A 19,036-nucleotide genomic window follows, 5' to 3' on the forward strand; every position below is an offset into this window, starting at 1 on the left:
TGTAGGGACTGAGACACAGCAAGGACTTAATCTCAACAGGCTGTCTCAGCGCTTCAAACTCCAAATTGAGAAGAGTGTCCTGGACCAATATCCACAGCGGGAATGTGGAGGGTGAATCCAAATGTCACTCTCATTATCTTGTCTTTGTGGAGTCATACCTTTTACCTGCACATTATACAGATCTGAAGGCTCTATGTTAAACACTAGGTTAGGATACAGAACTGAAAGTCAGAGCAATCCTTAGCACACAGTCACTGAGCTCATTAACCAGCGACTTGTACAAAACAAACAAAAATAACTTAAATCAAGGCATTTCATCAGGGACTCCAATCAAGAATGGGCTGCGGGGGGAACAGGGAACAGTCTAACACTTTACTGAAACCGGCATTCTCAACCTCAGAACTATTGATATTTTGGGATGGATAATTCTGGGAGGCTGTCCTGTACCTGGTAGGGTATTTAGCTGCATCCCTGGCCTTTCCGCCCACCAGGTATTAGCTGCATCACCCTGGCCATGATGATCACAAATATCTCCACACCTTGCAGACTACTCCCTGGGAGGGGTCATAATCTGCCTTCTTCTCTTGCTTGAGAACCATTGTGATAAAGCTTGATATGGAAGTGCATTTTCGTCTTTTTTTTTTTTTTTTTTGAGGGGGGAGAAGGTTCTCATCAATTTCATCATATTCTTAAAGCGGTCTATGACCTCATAAAGAGTGGGAACTAATTACACAAAACCTCTCAAATTAATAGTGTAAGCGTGCACATCTCCATCTGTAGTAGTAAAACAAAAATGTGCACCACCATGGCTAATTAAAATGGTGCAATTTGAAAATTTACTATGGAATCTATATCTATCCAGCGATTACTTTCAACTTTTGAAAAAGCATAAAAACTGTATGTGGGGAAGTAGCTACTTCACAAACTGCTATTCCCAGATGGCAGGTTTCTTAAAATACCGCCTTCAGCAAGGACTCCCACAGTCTGCTGAATGTGGCTCTCAACTTCCACAGGGGTTAGCGCTAAGGACAAGCAAAAAAGACCTGACGTCCAGAGGGGGGATCAAAACCAGTGTTTTCTCGGTAAAGAAATTCAATGGAGGTATTGATTGCAAGAGTGATTGGACCGAAAGGTGGAAGAGAAGAGAGGGAGGGGAAGAGAGAGGAGAGAGAGAGACAGACAGAAATAGAAAGGGGAGAGAGGACAGACGGGGAGAAACGCTTTGAAAGAGGTTCCCAGAGAGGAGGTCTCTTGGGAGAGATTTGCTGGAATCTTCCCCTGCTTTTTTCCCCCTGGCTTGGCTGGAAAGGCGGCTGCCAGACGGAACCCCAGAGGGGGCTCTCTGCTCTCTGCCTCCCATTCCCACGCCCACACTGTCCTTGCTCACCCCCTTCCAAAGTGACCACATCCCAGGAAAACTCGAAAGGAATCACTGCATCAGTCTCTAGAGCCCTGCTCTCTATCTCCATCTCCTAAAGGCGGTCGGAAACCGGAGCTTAAACCCGAAACACCAGACTCAGGCGAGCAGCCAGGGAGCGTGTCTCAGCTCCCAGCCACCGCCCCCCCTCCCCACCCGCCCCGGAGAGCACCCCAGAGGACCAGCAACTTTCTCCCCCACTTCTCGGTCTGTCTGCCTCCATCCCACTCTCGGGTTGGAAGGAGTGACGGTGCGAGGAGGGCGGGAGGAGGCTCGGGGCCAGAGGGGTCGAGAGCCGCCCGGGTTGAGGGGGGTGAGGTGGGAGGGGACCCCGGCTCCAAGGGGCCGCGCCCCCTCCCCGCCCCGCGCGCCGGGAGGGTCCCCGCCGGCCGCGCCCGAGCCGCGTCCGCTCCGGGTCCCGGCGGGCGCGAGGGGAGGGGACAGGCGAGAGGAGGGCCGGGCGGCGGAGGGGAGGAGGCGCTGCGTGCCTCGCCTGCCAAAGGCAGATCGGCTCCTCCGCCCGCGAGCCCCGGCGCCCCGCGCGCCGCCCCAGCGCTCCGCCCGAGCCGCCGCCGGAGAGCCGGAGGAGCGCGGGCTGCCCGGGCGCGGCGCCGCGCGTCCTCCCGGAGACCTCCGCCCCCTGCCGGCCCCTGCGCGCCCCTCCCGCGGCCGGCCCCGGAGGCTCCGCGGCTGTCGGGGACCGCGGCGAAGAAGGAAGGACGGTCCGGCGCGCCGTGGATGCTCCGCCAGGGAGAGACAGCAAGTTGTGAGTGCGCCCCGGCCCCGGGAGGGAGGGCGGCCGCCGCCCGCCAGCCATGTGAGTCCAGCGCGCGGCTGCCCCGAGGCGCGGGCTCCGCGCCTTTCTCTCCGCGCCCCTCGTTCCCGGACGCCGGAGTTGGGCTGCCCCCGAGGCTCCGGACTTCCTGAGCTGGGCTCCCCGCCGGCTCGCCCGGCCCGCCGCGTCCGTCTGCCTCCGGGGCGGAGTGGGGGACCCCATCCTCACCTCCTCCCTCCGCGCGGGCCGGCTGGAAAATGCCCCTCTTCCCCTTTGGGGAGTTAAAGGATCGTTGTGTGTCTTCGGGGTGGGGATGGGTGCGGCCGTTGCGGGGGGCTCGGCTGGCTAAGGGCTTGCCTGGTCTTACCCCCCTCCCCGGGGTGCCTGGCCCCAACTCGAGGTGAGGGCCCCCTCCCCACTCACCCAGTGACTCCCCCGTCTGCCCCAGCCTCAGGGCCCAAACAGACCAACTTCAGCGACTAATGCTGATGCTGACCGCTGTTGACAAGATTTAAAAAAAAAAAAAGTAGCCGGAGCTCCCCTGGAGTGAATGACACAGGGGAGTGGAAAAGGGGCGGTGGGTGGAAAGCAAAGGGCAGGGGCGAGAGTTGGAAAGGAGAGGGGAGGATTTGAGATGGACTCTGAAAGCTGGAGTCCTGGGGATGGAACTGTGGGGTGCATGGACTCTGGGCTTCTGTGTTCTTTATGAAAAGTGGGAGAAGGGGTTCTAAAGGGAGAGCAGGATGCAAGTGAAACCCCTGGAAAGACCGGAAAGTATGGACTCTTTTTCAGATGAGACACAGTCATTCATTCAGTGGGAAAGATGGTTCCAATAATTTAATTAGAAGCAATTAATCAGAATTGCAGATATGAAAATGAGTCGTACACAGGCTTTCTTTTGTTGACACTAGAGAAGATAGCTGAGACTGAAGGCATTCCCAAACACTACTGAATAAGCGTGGCAAGACGCCTAAGAGTCCCAGTCTGGATGCCTAGACAGTCTATAATTGTGAAAATGAGCCTAATTATTTTGTTCGGGCTCATGCAGAGAGTTAATGCACCTAAAGGAACACAGAAAAGTTGCTGCAAATTATGAGCGTGAACTTGCAAGCCAACTGAACAAACCATGCTATGGTTCATTTTATTATAACATTCAGAATTCTGTTTACCGCCAGTAAAAATGCTGCCTTCTTTTTAACGTGAATATATGCAGTGAATTCACTGATTTGGCAAGCAGGAATAAGTCATGCATTTCTTTAAGTAAGTAGCTGTCTGAGTTAATTAGGGAATGTAAGAGATAAAGACGTGAAAAAGCTTTGAGCCAGTCTGACAAAATTTGAATGACGGAAAAGTTGATAGAATGGATTCTTCTCACTTTTGCACTATGGAGGTGTCTCTGAATGGGTGTTAATTGAAAGTTGCAGACCAACTGAGTGGGTCTTATCTTTTCTGTAAAGACATTTAACCTTTAATGTTATGGTTTTTCCAGGGACCAGCATCCTTACTGCAGAGAATGGGAAGCTGATGTCCAGTAAGACTGAAGATCCGTTCTGTTAGTAGCCGCTCTCCCATCACACAGCTGTGGATTACCCTCGGGGAGCCAGCGGTTTGACAGCCTTGACTCCTTCCTGCAGCCCCGGAACAGTTACTTCGGGGCCTCCCTGCCCTGTGAGGTGAAAGATGGCATCCAGTCTGACTTGCACCGGGGTCATCTGGGCTCTGCTCTCGTTTCTTTGTGCGGCCACCTCCTGCGTGGGGTTCTTCATGCCCTACTGGCTCTGGGGGTCACAGCTGGGCAAGCCCGTGTCCTTCGGTACTTTCCGGAGGTGCTCCTATCCCGTGCACGATGAGAGTCGGCAGATGATGGTGATGGTTGAGGAGTGTGGGCGCTACGCCTCTTTCCAGGGCATTCCCAGCGCCGAATGGAGGATCTGTACCATCGTGACCGGCCTGGGCTGTGGCCTGCTCCTCCTGGTGGCGCTCACCGCCCTCATGGGCTGCTGCGTGTCGGAGCTCATCTCCCGGACGGTGGGAAGAGTGGCCGGAGGAATTCAGTTTCTGGGGGGTAAGTGACTTCTCTCAACTTCACTTGTTTACGGGAATCCCGGAGCAATATTGAAAATTGTGTTCCAGCTGTCTACTGAGATTATGGTAATTGACACTTGGAACGCTAAGGAGACGTGGATATAGAGTGGCTTTGGGGACAGATTGCCAGAGTCAGAGATTCTTTACCGGAATTGCTGTATAAACATCAAGAGCTCTTAATTTCTGTATATCTGCAAGCATGTACATCATTGGTCTACTCAGTACCACCTCTGTGAGGCAGTAACGTCTAGGTTGTTTATAATGTTGGAGGGGAGACAGTTTGGATTTTATAGCTACTGGCTCTTTACGATCAACAACCAGCAATTACAGTATCTGTGTCTTTCTGGAATCCTGAGATCTTAAGAGATGAAAACTTCACGAAAAGTAGAAAAGGTTTTTGGTTCAACATTGTCATCATAAGCCTTTAATACTCTTTGGTGGATATAAAATTGAGCCTTGCCCCATCTTAAATTATATTTCTAAAGAAGTGATTACAGTTTTAAATGAGAGATCAGTTTTACGTGAACAATTATGAATTTCACTATGCCACAAAGATAGGCTTAATTACTTTGTTAGGACTGCTTTTACTGTGAAGGAAAAAAAAAGGGAATTTTTAGCAAGTGATGTGTGCTTGTTTCAAATGGACTGGCTAGTCTCACTAACACCAGAAAAGGTTTGATTTTTACTTGGGTTTCCTCCAACAAGTATTGCTTCAATATTTCTGGTCATATGGTTTTAATTATACTTTATTTATTTTCTGCTGAGCCTTTCACCTCCATTTTTCAACCTGACGGGCTGAACTTGTCTGATTTATAATCCGTCTTGGTGAAATATGACAACCTCTGCAGATAGTACAGAACACAGGGAAACAGGAAGCCCGGAAAACGTATAAAACATATTTGTAACTTCATCACAAAGTAAGAGTCTGAGACCCAGCTCTTTCTTTGGGTACTCTCTTGCAGTCTTTTGTGAAAAATCCAGAAGAAGAAAAAGCACTGCAAATAGAGTCCTCAGATAGAGTCTACATATTGGAGACATCCCAACAGATGATTTCAGATTATCTAATATTAAACTTTCAAGTAACATTTTGAGTATGAAAATTCTCGTGCTGAAAATGCAAGGGGCCCAAAGTTTTGTGTTTTGGAGTAAGAGATCCAGTTGTCTGCAGTTCTTTATTTCCTTACAAGTTGTAACTTTGTCCTCATCTATCTGTTCCCTCTGGTTTTGTGTCTCACTCTGCCCTAGGAGGTAATTGGGGGGCTTAACTGTCCTTTCTTTACTGGTCAGCGTTGAGCACAAGTCTTGCTTGTGGTGTATAGATTCCTACAGAAGGACAGCACCGGAAAGCCATTAGGAAACAGAATGAGGTTTTTGCAGAGAGTGGAAATACAAATCCGGAGTTAAAAACTTGTTGATACCTCAGATTTGAAAAACAGGATTAATGCCAGGAATATTTAAAAGTTGTTTTTTTTTTTCTTTAAGAATAAACTTTGACTTGCTGTTTGTGTTTCACTTGGCTCAGGAAAAATAGTTGGGCAGTTTCTTTTTCTCCTGGTAAATATTACTTTTCGTTTTTTTTCCTCTTCATTTTGGGGCAGAGGCTACTATTATTTCTGGCAGAACAGGAAAGTGCTTACGAAGAGGAATCAGTTTTTATTGATTACCTTTAAATGTCTAATGCAGGAAGGCAACAGGAAGTAAATCTGAGGCTCTTGAGATTTATGCTTCTCTCTCTAAGCTATCTATAGATTTGGGGGAATTATAAAGAGCTTAATGTTCTACTTTACAGAAAACTCAAGGGGAAAGACCATTATAGAAGTTATGTATACTTTTAAAAGGTCTGTTTTTTCCCTTGTATATGCTCTTCATGAACTCTGGCTTGTTAAGAGTTCCTGACATTGAGCTGAGGATATAGGTTCTTATTAGCATGTCTCAAATAGATTTCTCATATCCTGCAGAAAATAATTCTGAAATGTGAAACCTAAGAGGGCTTTTCTGATTCGAACCTTTTGAGGACCCGAGTAAGTAAATATATCCCCACTACCCAAGACAGTCATCATTTTAGAATTAAAAAATAACTTGAGCTACAGAAAAGATTTTGAAAAGTTTGCCATTAATCATTGCCACTTTAGTGATAGACCAGTTGACCAAAAAAAGGCTTCAGAAAGAATTCCTCCTGTTCATTTCATACTTGTTCAAGTTTTTATGCATAAAAACTTGAGTGATAAATAATTTTATGAAAGTTTTCATAAAATGGGTTTCATAAAGATAGCACGATACCAAACCACTGAGTTCTGTGAGTTTAATCAATGTTTGTGCCTTCAAAATACAGTCAACATTACAGGGCACTCTGCTAAAGGTGGATTCTCCTTCTAAAAATGCTCCACCCAGAAAGGTTATGTTTAGCTGAGGTTAGGATTGCTCCAAAAACAACAGGAAGCAGGATGATGGCTGGGTGCAGAAGCATCCTGCTTAATCCTGCCTGCTGCGTCCAGAGTGTGCACATATGGTACAACGTCAGGCAGTAAAACCCCTGCAGGACTTTGGGACTAGTTAAAGGACACAGTGTCAACTTCATTTTGAATCGTCTTGCTGTGGTTGCTTAGAGGTTAAAATGTCACCTGCAGACAAGTGGAACAGCACAAAGTGGCACTGTGGTCCACAGACTTTTACCACCTATAAAGGAAGTACCCGAGGAGTCAACGGCTTCTGCCTTTCTCGCAGTAACTTGCTCATAAACTTTAATTGCCACCATCTCCAGCTTATATTTTAAGTCATGTCTTTGTCATAATTTTTAAAAACCAGCTTGGGTTGAGTTTTACCCTCAATTGAATTTTTAACGGGCATGTAGAAAGCCTTTGAAAAGTATCACGTCTAGTGAAAATGGTCACGTGCCGAAAGTGTAGTAATGGTGTTATGAGAAGATAGAGGTTGTAACGTTTTTACAACGTTTTGTTTGTGGAACGCAAAATTATGTCCTTTGCGATACATCATTTGGAATGCAGAATTATGTCCTTTCCGATATGTCGTTAAGTACTTTAATAGACTTTTTAAGGCTTAATACCAAACTTTTGACGTATGCATTAGAAAAATATCTTATTTACAGGCTCTGTAAATGAAGCATGTAAGAACACTGTAAAGACATATTAAGGCTATCTTAAGTTCAGATGAGCTGACTCATTTGAAAAGACCCTGATGCTGGGAAAGATTGAAGGAGAGAATAGAAGAGGGTGACAGAGGATGAGACGGTTGGATGGCGTCACCGACTCGATGGACTTGAGTTTGAGTTGGTGATGGACAGGGAGGCCTGGCGTGCTGCACTCCACGGGGTCGCAAAGAGTCAGACACGACTGAGCCACTGAACTGAAGTTCTGCCTTCTGGTGCTTGTAATTGTCAGGGTCCGAATCTGTAGATTTCATCTTTGGAAATTGCTGGTGTTATAATGAGAGGTCACGGAAGAGTCCCAAATTGGCATTATTCCATATTTCGTTTGGATGCGAGTCGCATGTATGTTTAAAATGAGTGTAGAGTGCAAATCAGTAGTAAACAACTACCTTTCCAGTTGAGACACTGTTCTGTTCAGAGAAGCCAGGCGAGACCATCTCCTCAACAAATTGATGGTTAAGTGCCACTCACGCCAGTAATGACGACAGAGTGCTTCTTGCCACAAACCCATCTCTGTGCTGAAAGCATCATGGCCTCTCTGGAGTCCCTCACTGTAGGGCTCCACCCGGACTTGTCTTTCATCCTTTGGGATGAAGGCTTCTGCTCCCCTTGCTCCACTTTAAACCTGATCTGACATACGATATGTCCCCCTGTGCTTTCCATCACATCCAGGTTCTCTGTCACGTGACAGCTGAGGAATAAGGTAAGTAAGTGTTGGTGTGTTAATGGGCATCGTGGGTTTTTAGTGACAGTGTCCTCACTGTAAGAAGTTGCTCTAATTTTTAAGAAATCCAGGCATTTCCTGGGCCATTTGGGGCAGCAGGCAGAGCTCTTCTTGCTCCTCTTTAAATTACACCTTAGAGATCATGAACTACTGTTTCCTTATTCCTCTAACCTTACGGTGTAAAGTCCAGGTGAGTTGCTTTGAACTCTGAGCCACTAAAAAGCCACTATACCCGTAACGTCCAAATCTTCATTTCCTTCTTGTGGAGAAGAGTCTTTCTAAGAGAATCATCTGATTTTTAACTTAACTCCCTTTGTTGCCACCAGCTAACACAGTGATAGCTGATACTTCTGAGGTCAGGGTCTGTCTGGACTGGTTGTCTTCACTAACACATTTGTTGCTGTTTAGTCGCTAAGCTGTGTCTGACTCTTTGCAAACCCATGGACTCAGCACGCCAGGCTTCCCTGCCCTTCACTGTCTCTCGAGGTTTGTTCAAATTCATGTCCATTGAGTCAGTGATGCCATCCAATCATCTCATCCTCTGTTGCCCCCTTCTCCTGCCTCAATCTCTCCCAGCATCAGAGTCTTTTCTAATGAGTCACTTTGTCGCATCAGGTGGCCAAGGTATTAGAGCTTCAACACCAGTCCTCCCAGTGACTTTTCAGGGTTGATTTCCTTTAGGATTGACTGGTTTGATCTTGCTGTCCAAGAGACGCTCAAGAGTCTTCTCCAGCACCACAGTTTGAAAACATCAATTATTTGGTGCTCAGCCTTCTTTATGGTTCAACTCTTACATCCATACATGACTACTGGAAAAACCACACTAACTAAACGAAACTAAATCAAATCTCACTAACACAGTAAGTAAATGTCGCTAGATTTACATCTGCATAGATTTACAATTGTCCCACTGCCTTGTAAAACGTGTATTTTCAGTTATAAGAAAAACCAGCTGAAGCATGTGAATTCATAATCATTTCAAAAGAAAAACTTAAAACACACACTGAAGACAGCTTTACCTCACTCTACAATACATAGGCAGCATCTTAAGATGTATCCAGTTTGCACCTCATACAGCCTCATCACTGTTATATTATTGGTTCTTGAACTTTGCAGCTAACTCTAGCTTGCCAAGGGTGTCCTCTTGTGTTGTTGCTTATAATCAGAAAGCATAACAGCATCAAGTTTAAAACTTTTATTCCTGGATATCATTAAAAGTCATATTTTTGTTTTCATAAGGCATCACATTCGGCTTGGAGGGAGCATGGATTCCTGGGGGGACTAGTAGCTGTAAACAGGAAAAGCAGAACCATTTGGGAAACAAGTAGATTGGAGAAACACTTGCTTATGGAATGTTAATAAATTTCATTACAGCACAGAATCTTAAGTATTTTGATGCCTATACCAACCTCCTGGGGGGCATGAGGAAGGTATAGTATTAAGTGTTTTCCTAAGTAATTTGGAATGGGGTCCCTGAAGGGACTGGTGATCCTTAGAACATATTCAGTTCTTATTTCACCCCAGTGAGGCAGGTAATTTGTTGTCTCTCTCTCTCTTTCTCTTTTTTTACAGCTATGAGCACTGAATTTTAGAGTGATACCCAAAGTTATCCCATTAGTTATTGGCTGAGCTATGAATGCTATCACCATAATATTTCAGCATTAATTGAGATTCCATTTTGTATTGTATGTAGAATTCAGAATTTCTGGCCATTAGGAATAATAAGTCTCTTAGCATAGGTGAATATTTACATTTTCCTTCTAGCCCTACAATATTTAGAATAGTAAATAACATCTTATATATTCAATTAATAATTGATGTATTAGTTTTAGTTATTTATTAGCAACATTTTTATCTGTAAGTGACCTTGTTCTTCTCTACCTCATGGGAATATTTCAGAGGAGAGATAAAATATCATAAATGTGAACATACTTAAAGCAATGACTCCTTAACTGATGTCCCTGTGTAATGTTAGTTTTTTGGAAAACATATATGTTCTGTAGTTATATATGTTGCTATGATGCTACATAATTCTACATCTGTCTCTTCAAGCACATTTTGAAAGTTCTGAATGAACTGTATTATCTGCAATAAAGAAACAAGCTGCTCTGTCTAAATATTTTTGTCCTCCCACAAAATTCACTTGTTGAAATCCTAATGCCCAGTGGGATGGTATTAGAAGGTGGGGACTTGGGGAGGTGATTAGGTCATGAGGGTGGAGCCCTCACAGATGAGATTAGTGCCCTTATAAAGAAGTTGAAGAGAGCACCTTGCCCCTTCTGCCTATGTGAAGATACATGGAGAAGAGAGCCCCCACCCAACTGTGCTGGCCCTCTGATCTTAAACTTCTAGCTTCCAGAAATAGGAGAAATAAATTTCTGTTGTTTCTAAGCCATGTCAGTTCAGTTCAGTCACTCAGTCGTATCCAACTCTTTGTGGCCCCATGGACTGCAGCATGCCAGGCCTCCCTGTCCATCACCAACTCCCAGAGTTCACCCAAACCCAGAGTTCACCCAAACTCAGTGATGCCATCCAACTATCTCATCCTCTGTTGTCCCCTTTTCCTCCTGCCTTCAATCTTTCCCAGCATCAGGGTCTTTTCAAATGAGTCAGCTCTTCGCACCACTTAGCCAAAGTATTGGAGTTTCAGCTTCAACATCAGTCCTTCCAATGAACACCCAGGACTGATTTCCTTTAGGATGGACTGGTTGGATCCCCTTGCAGTCCAAGGGACTCTCAAGAGTCTTCTCCAACACCACAGTTCAAAAGCATCAATTCTTCAGTGCTCAGCTTTCTTTAGAGTCCAACTCTCACATCTATACATGACTACTGGAAAAACCATAGCCTTGACTAGACAGACCTTTGTTGGCAAAGTAATGTCTCTGCTTTTTAATGTGCTGTCTAGGTTGGTCATAACTTCCCTTCCAAGGAGTAAGCATCTTTTAATTTCATGGCTGCAGTCACCATCTGCTGTGATTTTGGAGCCCCCAAAAATAAAGTCAGCCACTGTGTCCACTGTTTCCCCATCTATTTGCCATGAAGTGATGGGACCGGATGCCATGATCTTAGCTTTCTGACTGTTGAGCTTTAAGCCAACTTTTTCACTCTCCTCTTTCACTTTCATCAAGAGGCTCTTTAGTTCTTCTTCACCTTCTGCCATAAGGGTGGTGCCATCTGCATATCTGAGGTTATTGATATTTCTCCCGGCAATCTTGATTCTAGCTTGTGCTTCATCCAGCCCAGTGTTTCTCATGATGTACTCTGCATATAAGTTAAATAAGCAGGGTGACAATATACAGCCTTGACTTACTCTAAGCTACATAGTCCACAGTATTTTTTTTTTAATTGCAGCTCGACTATGCTTTGAGACCAGCTTAACTTTTTTTTTCTTCCAAGTTAACTTTAACACTGTGTTTCACAAACTTTTTGGAAATTGCAGAGTCCTACTTACCCTATGATAGGCAATAGCATCTCTTTTAATTAGTGGCCAGCACAACAAACTTTAGGAAGTGCTAAGTTAAAACATGTTATAAACCCAGGGCATTAGTGTTTATGGGTGGTTGGATGGCACCACCAACTCAATGGACATGAGTTTGAGTAAGCTCTGGGAGTTGGTGATGGACAGGGAAGCCTGGTGTGCTGTAGTCTATGGGGTCACTAAGAGTCAGACACAACTGAGTGACTGAACTGAACTGAGCAGTATTTATTGAGTGCCTACCGAATGTCAAATACCGCACTAGTTTATAAGTTGAGATAAGATTGCTACTCTGGAGGCACTCACAGTCTTGTGGAGGAAACCAACACGTGAGGTATAATTACAGTCCAGAGGACTCAGGACACAGATGTCCGTTCCACTGCATACAGTTGTTGAGAGGCTGGTGAGGCTCATTCAGCTTCCAGATGAGGGGCTCACCAGCCTCACATGGTGCCACTCATTTCCTGCTTCACAGGAGGCTACATTTCCCAGAAGCCTTGACTCCTGGCCTCTGGATAGATTAGGCGCTTGGAAAAACGGGAGGAAAGGAGAAGCCAGGGTATGTCTCTCTCTCTGGCTGTCCCTTTGGCAGCATCTTTGGCAGCCGTTGTCTCTCCTTTTGGAAAGCCCTGACCTTCACAGTCACAGCTCCCCTCGGAAGCCACTCTCGACAGTCCTCCACCAGGGACACAGCCCGGTTCTTCTAGTCATTGGTGATGCCCTCTTCTTCCAACACCATTCCAGCCTCATGGATGGTAGTAGTTTTCTGTTGATGCCAGTTTCCCAGTCACCTCTTTAACATCTACGTGGCTTTTTAGCTCTCCCATCATCTGTGCAACCAGTTTCTTGTATTATATTGCATTCTCTGTGTTTGAAATGCTTAGGCTGGTTTCTGCTTTCCTGGATCCTGGCTAAAATACAATACTTAATTCCAGTTCCTGCCTTAGCCAAGTTGCAGATTATATCATACTATGAACTTGTGGGGTTTTTGGTGAATGGGCAAAAATCACCAATGTTTAAAAATGTTCCACTGAAGTGTGAACAAAATGTTGTAGGAGCACAGAAGAGGAAGGGACCTTGTGTCTGGAGGGGTCTGCAAAGGCTTCGTAACGGAGGCACCAGATGAACTGGGTCTGAAAGATGAGCAGAAGACTCCTTGGAATTTCGAGCAGTGGAATTGTCAGATTCTCAAAGCCAAGGAGTTATAAAAAGATCTGATGGGCATTCAGGGAATGGCAATATCCTGTAAAGTATGGAGTGGGGGTGATGGAACAAGATCAGGTCTGGAGGTCCGTATTTTTGTTTCATGGTAAGAATTGAACACTTACCTAAAGTCAACTTTATAGATTGAAGTCTTTGAGTGGTTATGGGAGAAACTGACTTAGGAACTATATAATCTAGTAGTGATGAGGAATAAAGGCTGATCTGGGGAAACAGTAAAAAACCAGGAAAGGCAGCAAGAGGCTTGTTATTGCAGGCTCAGCCAGAGATGGAGAAGACCTCAGCAAAGCTGTGGAAATCAGAAAACAATTTTGAAGACTTTTCTAAGATCGAGGCAAAAGGGTTGTATGGCTCCTATTTTTAGATGAATAAATTAGTGTAGTTTGGAGACCTAATAGATTCCTTTCATAGCTTATGTGTATTAGCTTGTGTTAGTCGTGTTACAGGTGTGTAATATGGTAGAGCAAGACAGGAAACTAGTTATGAATTAATGAGTTAATATTATCAATGATTATTGTTTCTATGCCATAAGTCAGTTGCATTGAAGGCCATGAAGGATGAAATGTCCTTGTGTTATTTCAGTGTAAGTTATAGTTCCCATATGTTTGTCAAATCAAATTTTTGAAAAAATGAAATGTGCCTTTAAGTTCTAAATTGGTATAATTCTGTGATGACATCTAATTCTCATCTGATTTAGTGCTCTTTGGTGAGAGTTGCTGCATATGAGACCTGACTTTCTTAGTGTTTATGTTTATCTCCACCTTTAAGCTCTAGAGTTTTTCTAAAACTCTGACCCCAGTGTTATCTTATGATGAGGTTACCCAGATAATCCCCTCTTGCAGTCTATGAAGGTACCTTCTGTATGGGTAGCAGATTGTATCTGATGATGTTGGGATCATCTGTGCATCTGTGCATCGTTGTGCATCTGTTCTGATCACTAAGGAGGGAACAGCAAGGCCCAAGCAGTTGAAGTGCAGTTCAGTGAGACTTAATCTTATTGGGGAACTTGGAGGAGAGGGAAAATAAGAACATCAAGGCAGAACCAATTCAATTGCAAGTCAGTGATCCTGTGGCTGTGCTGACATGAGTCATGTGACTCCCACAAATGCAAAAGCATTTTGCAAAGGAATTTAATCAGTAGCAAAATGTTCAGAGTTCCCGTTATCCTGTACCGGCCTCTATTTGGCTTTTTCTTTTTTTAAATCAACTTTTATTTATATATCTATTTTTGGTGCACTGGGTCATCATTACTGCATGCGGAGCTTTCTCTAGCTGCAGTGCGTGGGCTTCTGTTTGCAGTGGCTTCTTTTGTTGCAGAGCATGGGCTCCAGGGCACGTGGGCTCCAGTCCTTGTGGCCTATGGGCTTAGTTGTCCTGTGGCAGATGAGATCTTCCTGGACCGAGGATGGAACCCATGTCCCCTGCACAGATTCTTAATCACTGAATCACCAGGAAGTCCCTTTTCGGCTTTTTCGATGGGCAGCGCTGAGGACTCAGGAGAAAAGACTCAAGGTCTGCAGCCCAATTTGGCTAAGGCTGGCAGAAGCTGCCCTGCTTGGCAGCCTGCTCAGTTTGTGCATCTCATAGGATCTGGAGGATACTGACCAAAGAACACCTCCTGAATCCACAGTTTGTGGTTCAAGGACTTCAGGTGGAAGGTTACGTGGGCAGTTGGCAACATGGACAAAGAGCTCATGAGAGAGATCAGGCTTAAATATATAGATCCTTAGTGTCTTTGAGAACCTCCTATGAGAAGTATAACTGTGTGTGTTCATGCTCAGTTGCCCAGTCGAGTCCAACTCTGTGACTCTATGGACTGTAGCCTGCCTGACTCCTCAGGCAAGAATACTGGAGTGGGTTGCCATTTCCTCCTCCAAAGGATCTTCCTGACCCAGGGATTGAACCTGTGTCTCCTGCACTGGCAAGCGGATTTTTTTTTTTAACCACTGAGCCACCTGGGAAGCCCCAGTATTACTTCACTCACTCTTAAAAAGATGTGGTTTTATATCCTGACACTTTCTTTTACCATTTGACTGTCCCAATTGGAAGGCAGGCTCTTGGCTGTGTCTGACTCCATCATGAGTTCTAAGCTTGCCCTTGGGTAGTACCAGCCGCTCGACATCTACCATGCTGGTGGACCAGGGTTATGGAGAAGTTTGTGCTTTGTAGGGATAGATTTTATTTTTCTGGAGTAGGTTGAAGGAAAACTCAAGGTAGGACAGAAATCACACTGCATGATCTTCATTCACGTAAATGTGCCTGGAGGAAAGAAGAGTCTAGAAATGTAGTGAAAAGACAGATGTGAAGGGTGAATATTTTAACTTAAAAAACAATTGTTTTTTTTTGTTTCATGCATAAAGATGACATTCCTATTTTGATCGCCTGGTGGAAGAAAGTCAGTTGGTTCATTTATTTCATCCGCCCACTGGTGGCTGTCCTGATTATAGCCTCCCGGTTGGCACCATTTAAAATTCACTTTGGCTGCCCATGACCTCGGTGCCCAGCAGGTTTCATGAAATTACACAGCAGCGAGCTCTTCTTCTCTGTGTGGCACCAGTTTATGTACATTTGACTTCAGAGTAATTTCAGACAATCGCGCTTTGTGTGGTGTGGTTTTTACCATAATCCTCCTGCAGTCTACTTAGAGCAGATCTGGAAGTCTGACTCTGATGAGTTTTTAAGATGGTGGAAAATATTGGAGAAGGGACTTGTTTTCATTTCTCTATACTTTCCCTGTTTAGCTTGTTAAGCTTGTAAGTTGTGGCAGATTGTTTTTGTAGCATTACTTGCAGCCTGGGATTAGAATAACAACAGTTTTCCCCACGTGGGATGCTTCAGAATTTTGCATGTGGTCGGATCTCAGAAGAAGCTGTTTCTGTAAGACTGTAAGTAAAATAAAATGTTGGTGCCTTTTCCCCCCTTCTATTAGCAAAGCTTCAAGTGCTGCCTTCTGTTCTTGTGTTTACGTTATTCTGTGGTTGTGCGTTGTCTTGTAAAGCAGGATCTGGGCAGACAGGGTTGAATTCTGCCCCTCAACAGCTTCATGGCCATGGGCAAGCCACTGACTCAGCCTGAGTTCGTTCACCTATCGTTGCTGCTGTTGTTCAGTCACTAAGGTGAGTCTGACTCTTTGCGACTTCTTCACGGACTGCAGCACACTAGGCTTCCCTGTCCTTCACTGTCTCCTAAAGTTTGCTCGAACTCATGTCCATTGAGTCGGTGATGCCATCCAACCATCTCATCCTCTGTCACCCCCACCTCCTCCTGCCCTCAATCTTTCCCAGCATCAGGGTCTTTTCTAATGAGTCACTTCTTCACATCAGGTGGCCAAAGTATTGGAGCTTCAATGTCAGTCCTTCCAATGAATATTCAGGATTGATTTCCTTTAGGATTGATTGGTTTGATCTCCTTGCTGTTCCAGGGACTCCTAAGAGTCTTTCCCAGCACCACAGTTCAAAGGCATCAATTCTTCGGCGCTCAGCCTTCTTTATGGTCCAACCCTCACATCTGTTTATGACCACTAGAAAAACCGTAGCTTTGACTAGATGAACCTTTGTTGGCAAAGTGATGTCTCTGCTTTTTAGTAATACTAACTCATGGGGTTTCTGCAAGGTATACATGTAAGTCAGGTAATATCAGGCCTGAAAAGGTAGCATCCCCATAAACGGCGGCCATTACCAATAGTATATTTGACTCAAGAGTTTTACAGTTTAACTTAAACAATTAATTAGCTTGCTTCATTACACAGATGCTTACTGAATCCTGCTCTCTGTTGGGCAGAATTCTAGCTATGAGGATGACATAATGCATAGAAGCGGACTGAGAAAGAACTAAAAGAAAGAACTTTGATTCCACTTTTGTCCACTTTTAGTTTGCTATTGCACTCTGCTGTATTTCCCAAAGTAATTTTTGAACAAATAATATTCTTATTGGCAGGTGACTTATTACTCAGGACCTAGTAAATGCCCCTTGTTGCTAGCTGTATTTGACCCCCATAGATCATAATTTGAGTTGCAATCTAAATAGGTATTCTCAGCATCTCTATTAGGTGTGTTTGTTTGTTTGAGCTCATACCTCCATGATGTGGGTTTTCTCCATCTTGGCGGTTATTTTTAAAAATACTATCCTTAGATTCCGTGAAGTATCTTCCTTTAAACCTCCATCTTTCCTCTGATACATAGCTTGATTACTACCTGTCCATGTCTTTATCCTTTTTGAATAACCACAGAAACTAACTGAAAGGAAAATCAGTTCTTTAGAGTTCCAAGTCAACTAACGTTTTAGAGTTCCATTCACCTAATATTAGCTACATTTTTTAAAAAATGTTTTTTAATTTTTTTAATTGGAGTCTAATTGCCTTATAATGTTGTGTTGGTTTCTGCTTCATAGCAGAGTGAATCAGTTATGAAAAGTGAAAGCGATAGTTGCTCTGTCATGTCCGACTCTGCAATTCCATGGACTGTAACCTGCCAGGCTCCTCTGTCCGTGGAATTCTCCAGGCAAGAATACTGGAGTGGGTAGCCGTTCCCTTCTCCAGGAGATCGAGACCCAGGATCGAACCTGGGTCTCCCACATTGCAGGCAGGTTCTTCACTGTCTGAGCCACCAGGGAAACCCTGAATCAGCTATATGTGTATTTATTTCCCTCCCTTTTGAACCTCTCTCCCCTAACAAAAAAGCAAAAAAAAAAAAAAAAAAACGAAAAACAAAAGAAAATAGGGGTTTTGTGGGTTTTTTTTTTTTTTTTGGCTATATGCGTGGCATACAGGATCTTAGCTTCCTGACCAGGCATTGAACCCATGCCCTCTGTAGTAGAAGCTCCAAGTCTTAACTACTGGACTGCCACTGAAGTCCCTAATATTAGCTACTTTGAATATATCATTTTATAATATACAAAACCCTCTGGTACAGATTTTCTCATTTAATCTTAAAATCTTGCTGCAGCCTTATGCTGTGGATGCCCTGGGAAACAAAAGAAGTAAATATAATACAGGGTTGTGACCTCAGGGAGTTTACAAATTCAGGACTTTGGTCACTGGACTCTCCCTCAGAAAGATGTCATTGATATTCCAAGAAAAGCCAGCTTCAGTATTGCATTCTACAGCTAGATCATTTTTTTTTTTTTATCTTCACAAAATGAACCTTGCCAGTGATATTTGAGGTTGTATGTTGCAGTGATGTTCTCTAAGATTAAAGCTCAATTCAGGGCTTGTGGGGCTTTTGTTTCTGATCCGGGGCGGAGGATTGAGCAAAATAAAAAGAAAATATCTTTGATGCTTGTATATAATTCTTTAAAAACCGTACCAAGTGCGTTCTTAGAGAAAGATAAAATGTGTTTTGAGATTGAGGCTAGAGATGAGGGCAGAAGAACATGCTGTAAAACAGTCATCTGTTTTTGGTATCAGAGGCTGAATCCTATAGAAGGCTGAGACATCTTACTGCCTTGAATGTACTATGAGCAAGTTTATGTAATATGTAACTGTATTGAGACATGTTATTGAGACATGTTGCTGTGATAGTCATGATCTCTGAGTGACCATGTAAAAAGCTATTAATTGTGAAAAAACCATTAATTAAAAAGGCATTAAATTGCATTTTATTGCAGTGCCATGGTGCCCTGCCACATTGATTTCAAATGGCTCAAAAGGACCCATGTCTTTTGCCTGGGCTGTTTTCCTGCTCACCTGCCTCCATCTCGTTCATCCTTGTGGTACCTAAGAGTCATCTTCTTGGCTGGGATCACGGCCCTTCATGCTTCCCATAGATAAAGGCTGTTTACAAGGTGCCTCACCTGCCCCCGGAGAAGGCAATGGCAACCCACTCCAGTGTTCTCGCCTGGGAAATCCCGTGGATGGAGGAGCCTGCTGGGCTGCCATCCATAGGGTCGAGCAGAGTCGGACACGACTGACGCGACTTAGCAGCAGCAGCACCCGCCCCGTTTATCACGCCGCATCCACTGGCATCCTTCTGTTGGGCTGTGCTTTGCCCAGCCGGAATGTCACAGTGTTCCCTGTATATTTTTTACCCAGGTCTCTCTTCTGTGCCTTGGCCGGCCATGTTCCTCCTCCCCTTGACGCAAGCCCGAAGTCCGCTTGTTTTTGAAGGCGTGTTTTGAATGTTGACTTCCCTGTAAAGCCTTCTCTGATGGCACCGTTGAAGGAATCCTGCCTTTTG

General features: G+C 44.5%; 1 protein-coding gene across 3 annotated transcripts in view; it reads left to right on the plus strand.

Annotated features, from left to right (window-relative positions):
• The first annotated feature begins 1,859 nt into the window (after positions 1–1,859).
• LHFPL6 (LHFPL tetraspan subfamily member 6) overlaps positions 1,860–19,036 on the plus strand; it is a 222,877-nt gene continuing 205,700 nt past the window's right edge. Inside the window, exons 1-2 of one of the 3 annotated variants that reach the window (XM_043892369.1) lie at positions 1,860–2,234; positions 3,682–4,257. In XM_043892369.1, the coding sequence (XP_043748304.1) occupies positions 3,873–4,257 (385 nt within the window). In that variant the 5' untranslated portion in view covers positions 1,860–2,234; positions 3,682–3,872. The remainder of the gene's footprint in view (positions 2,235–3,681; positions 4,258–19,036) is intronic. The other 2 variants (XM_043892372.1, XM_043892371.1) reach the window with 2 other exon arrangements.

This window comes from Cervus elaphus, chromosome 30, assembly GCF_910594005.1.
Source record: "Cervus elaphus chromosome 30, mCerEla1.1, whole genome shotgun sequence".
NCBI classification, from domain to species: Eukaryota; Metazoa; Chordata; class Mammalia; order Artiodactyla; family Cervidae; genus Cervus; species Cervus elaphus.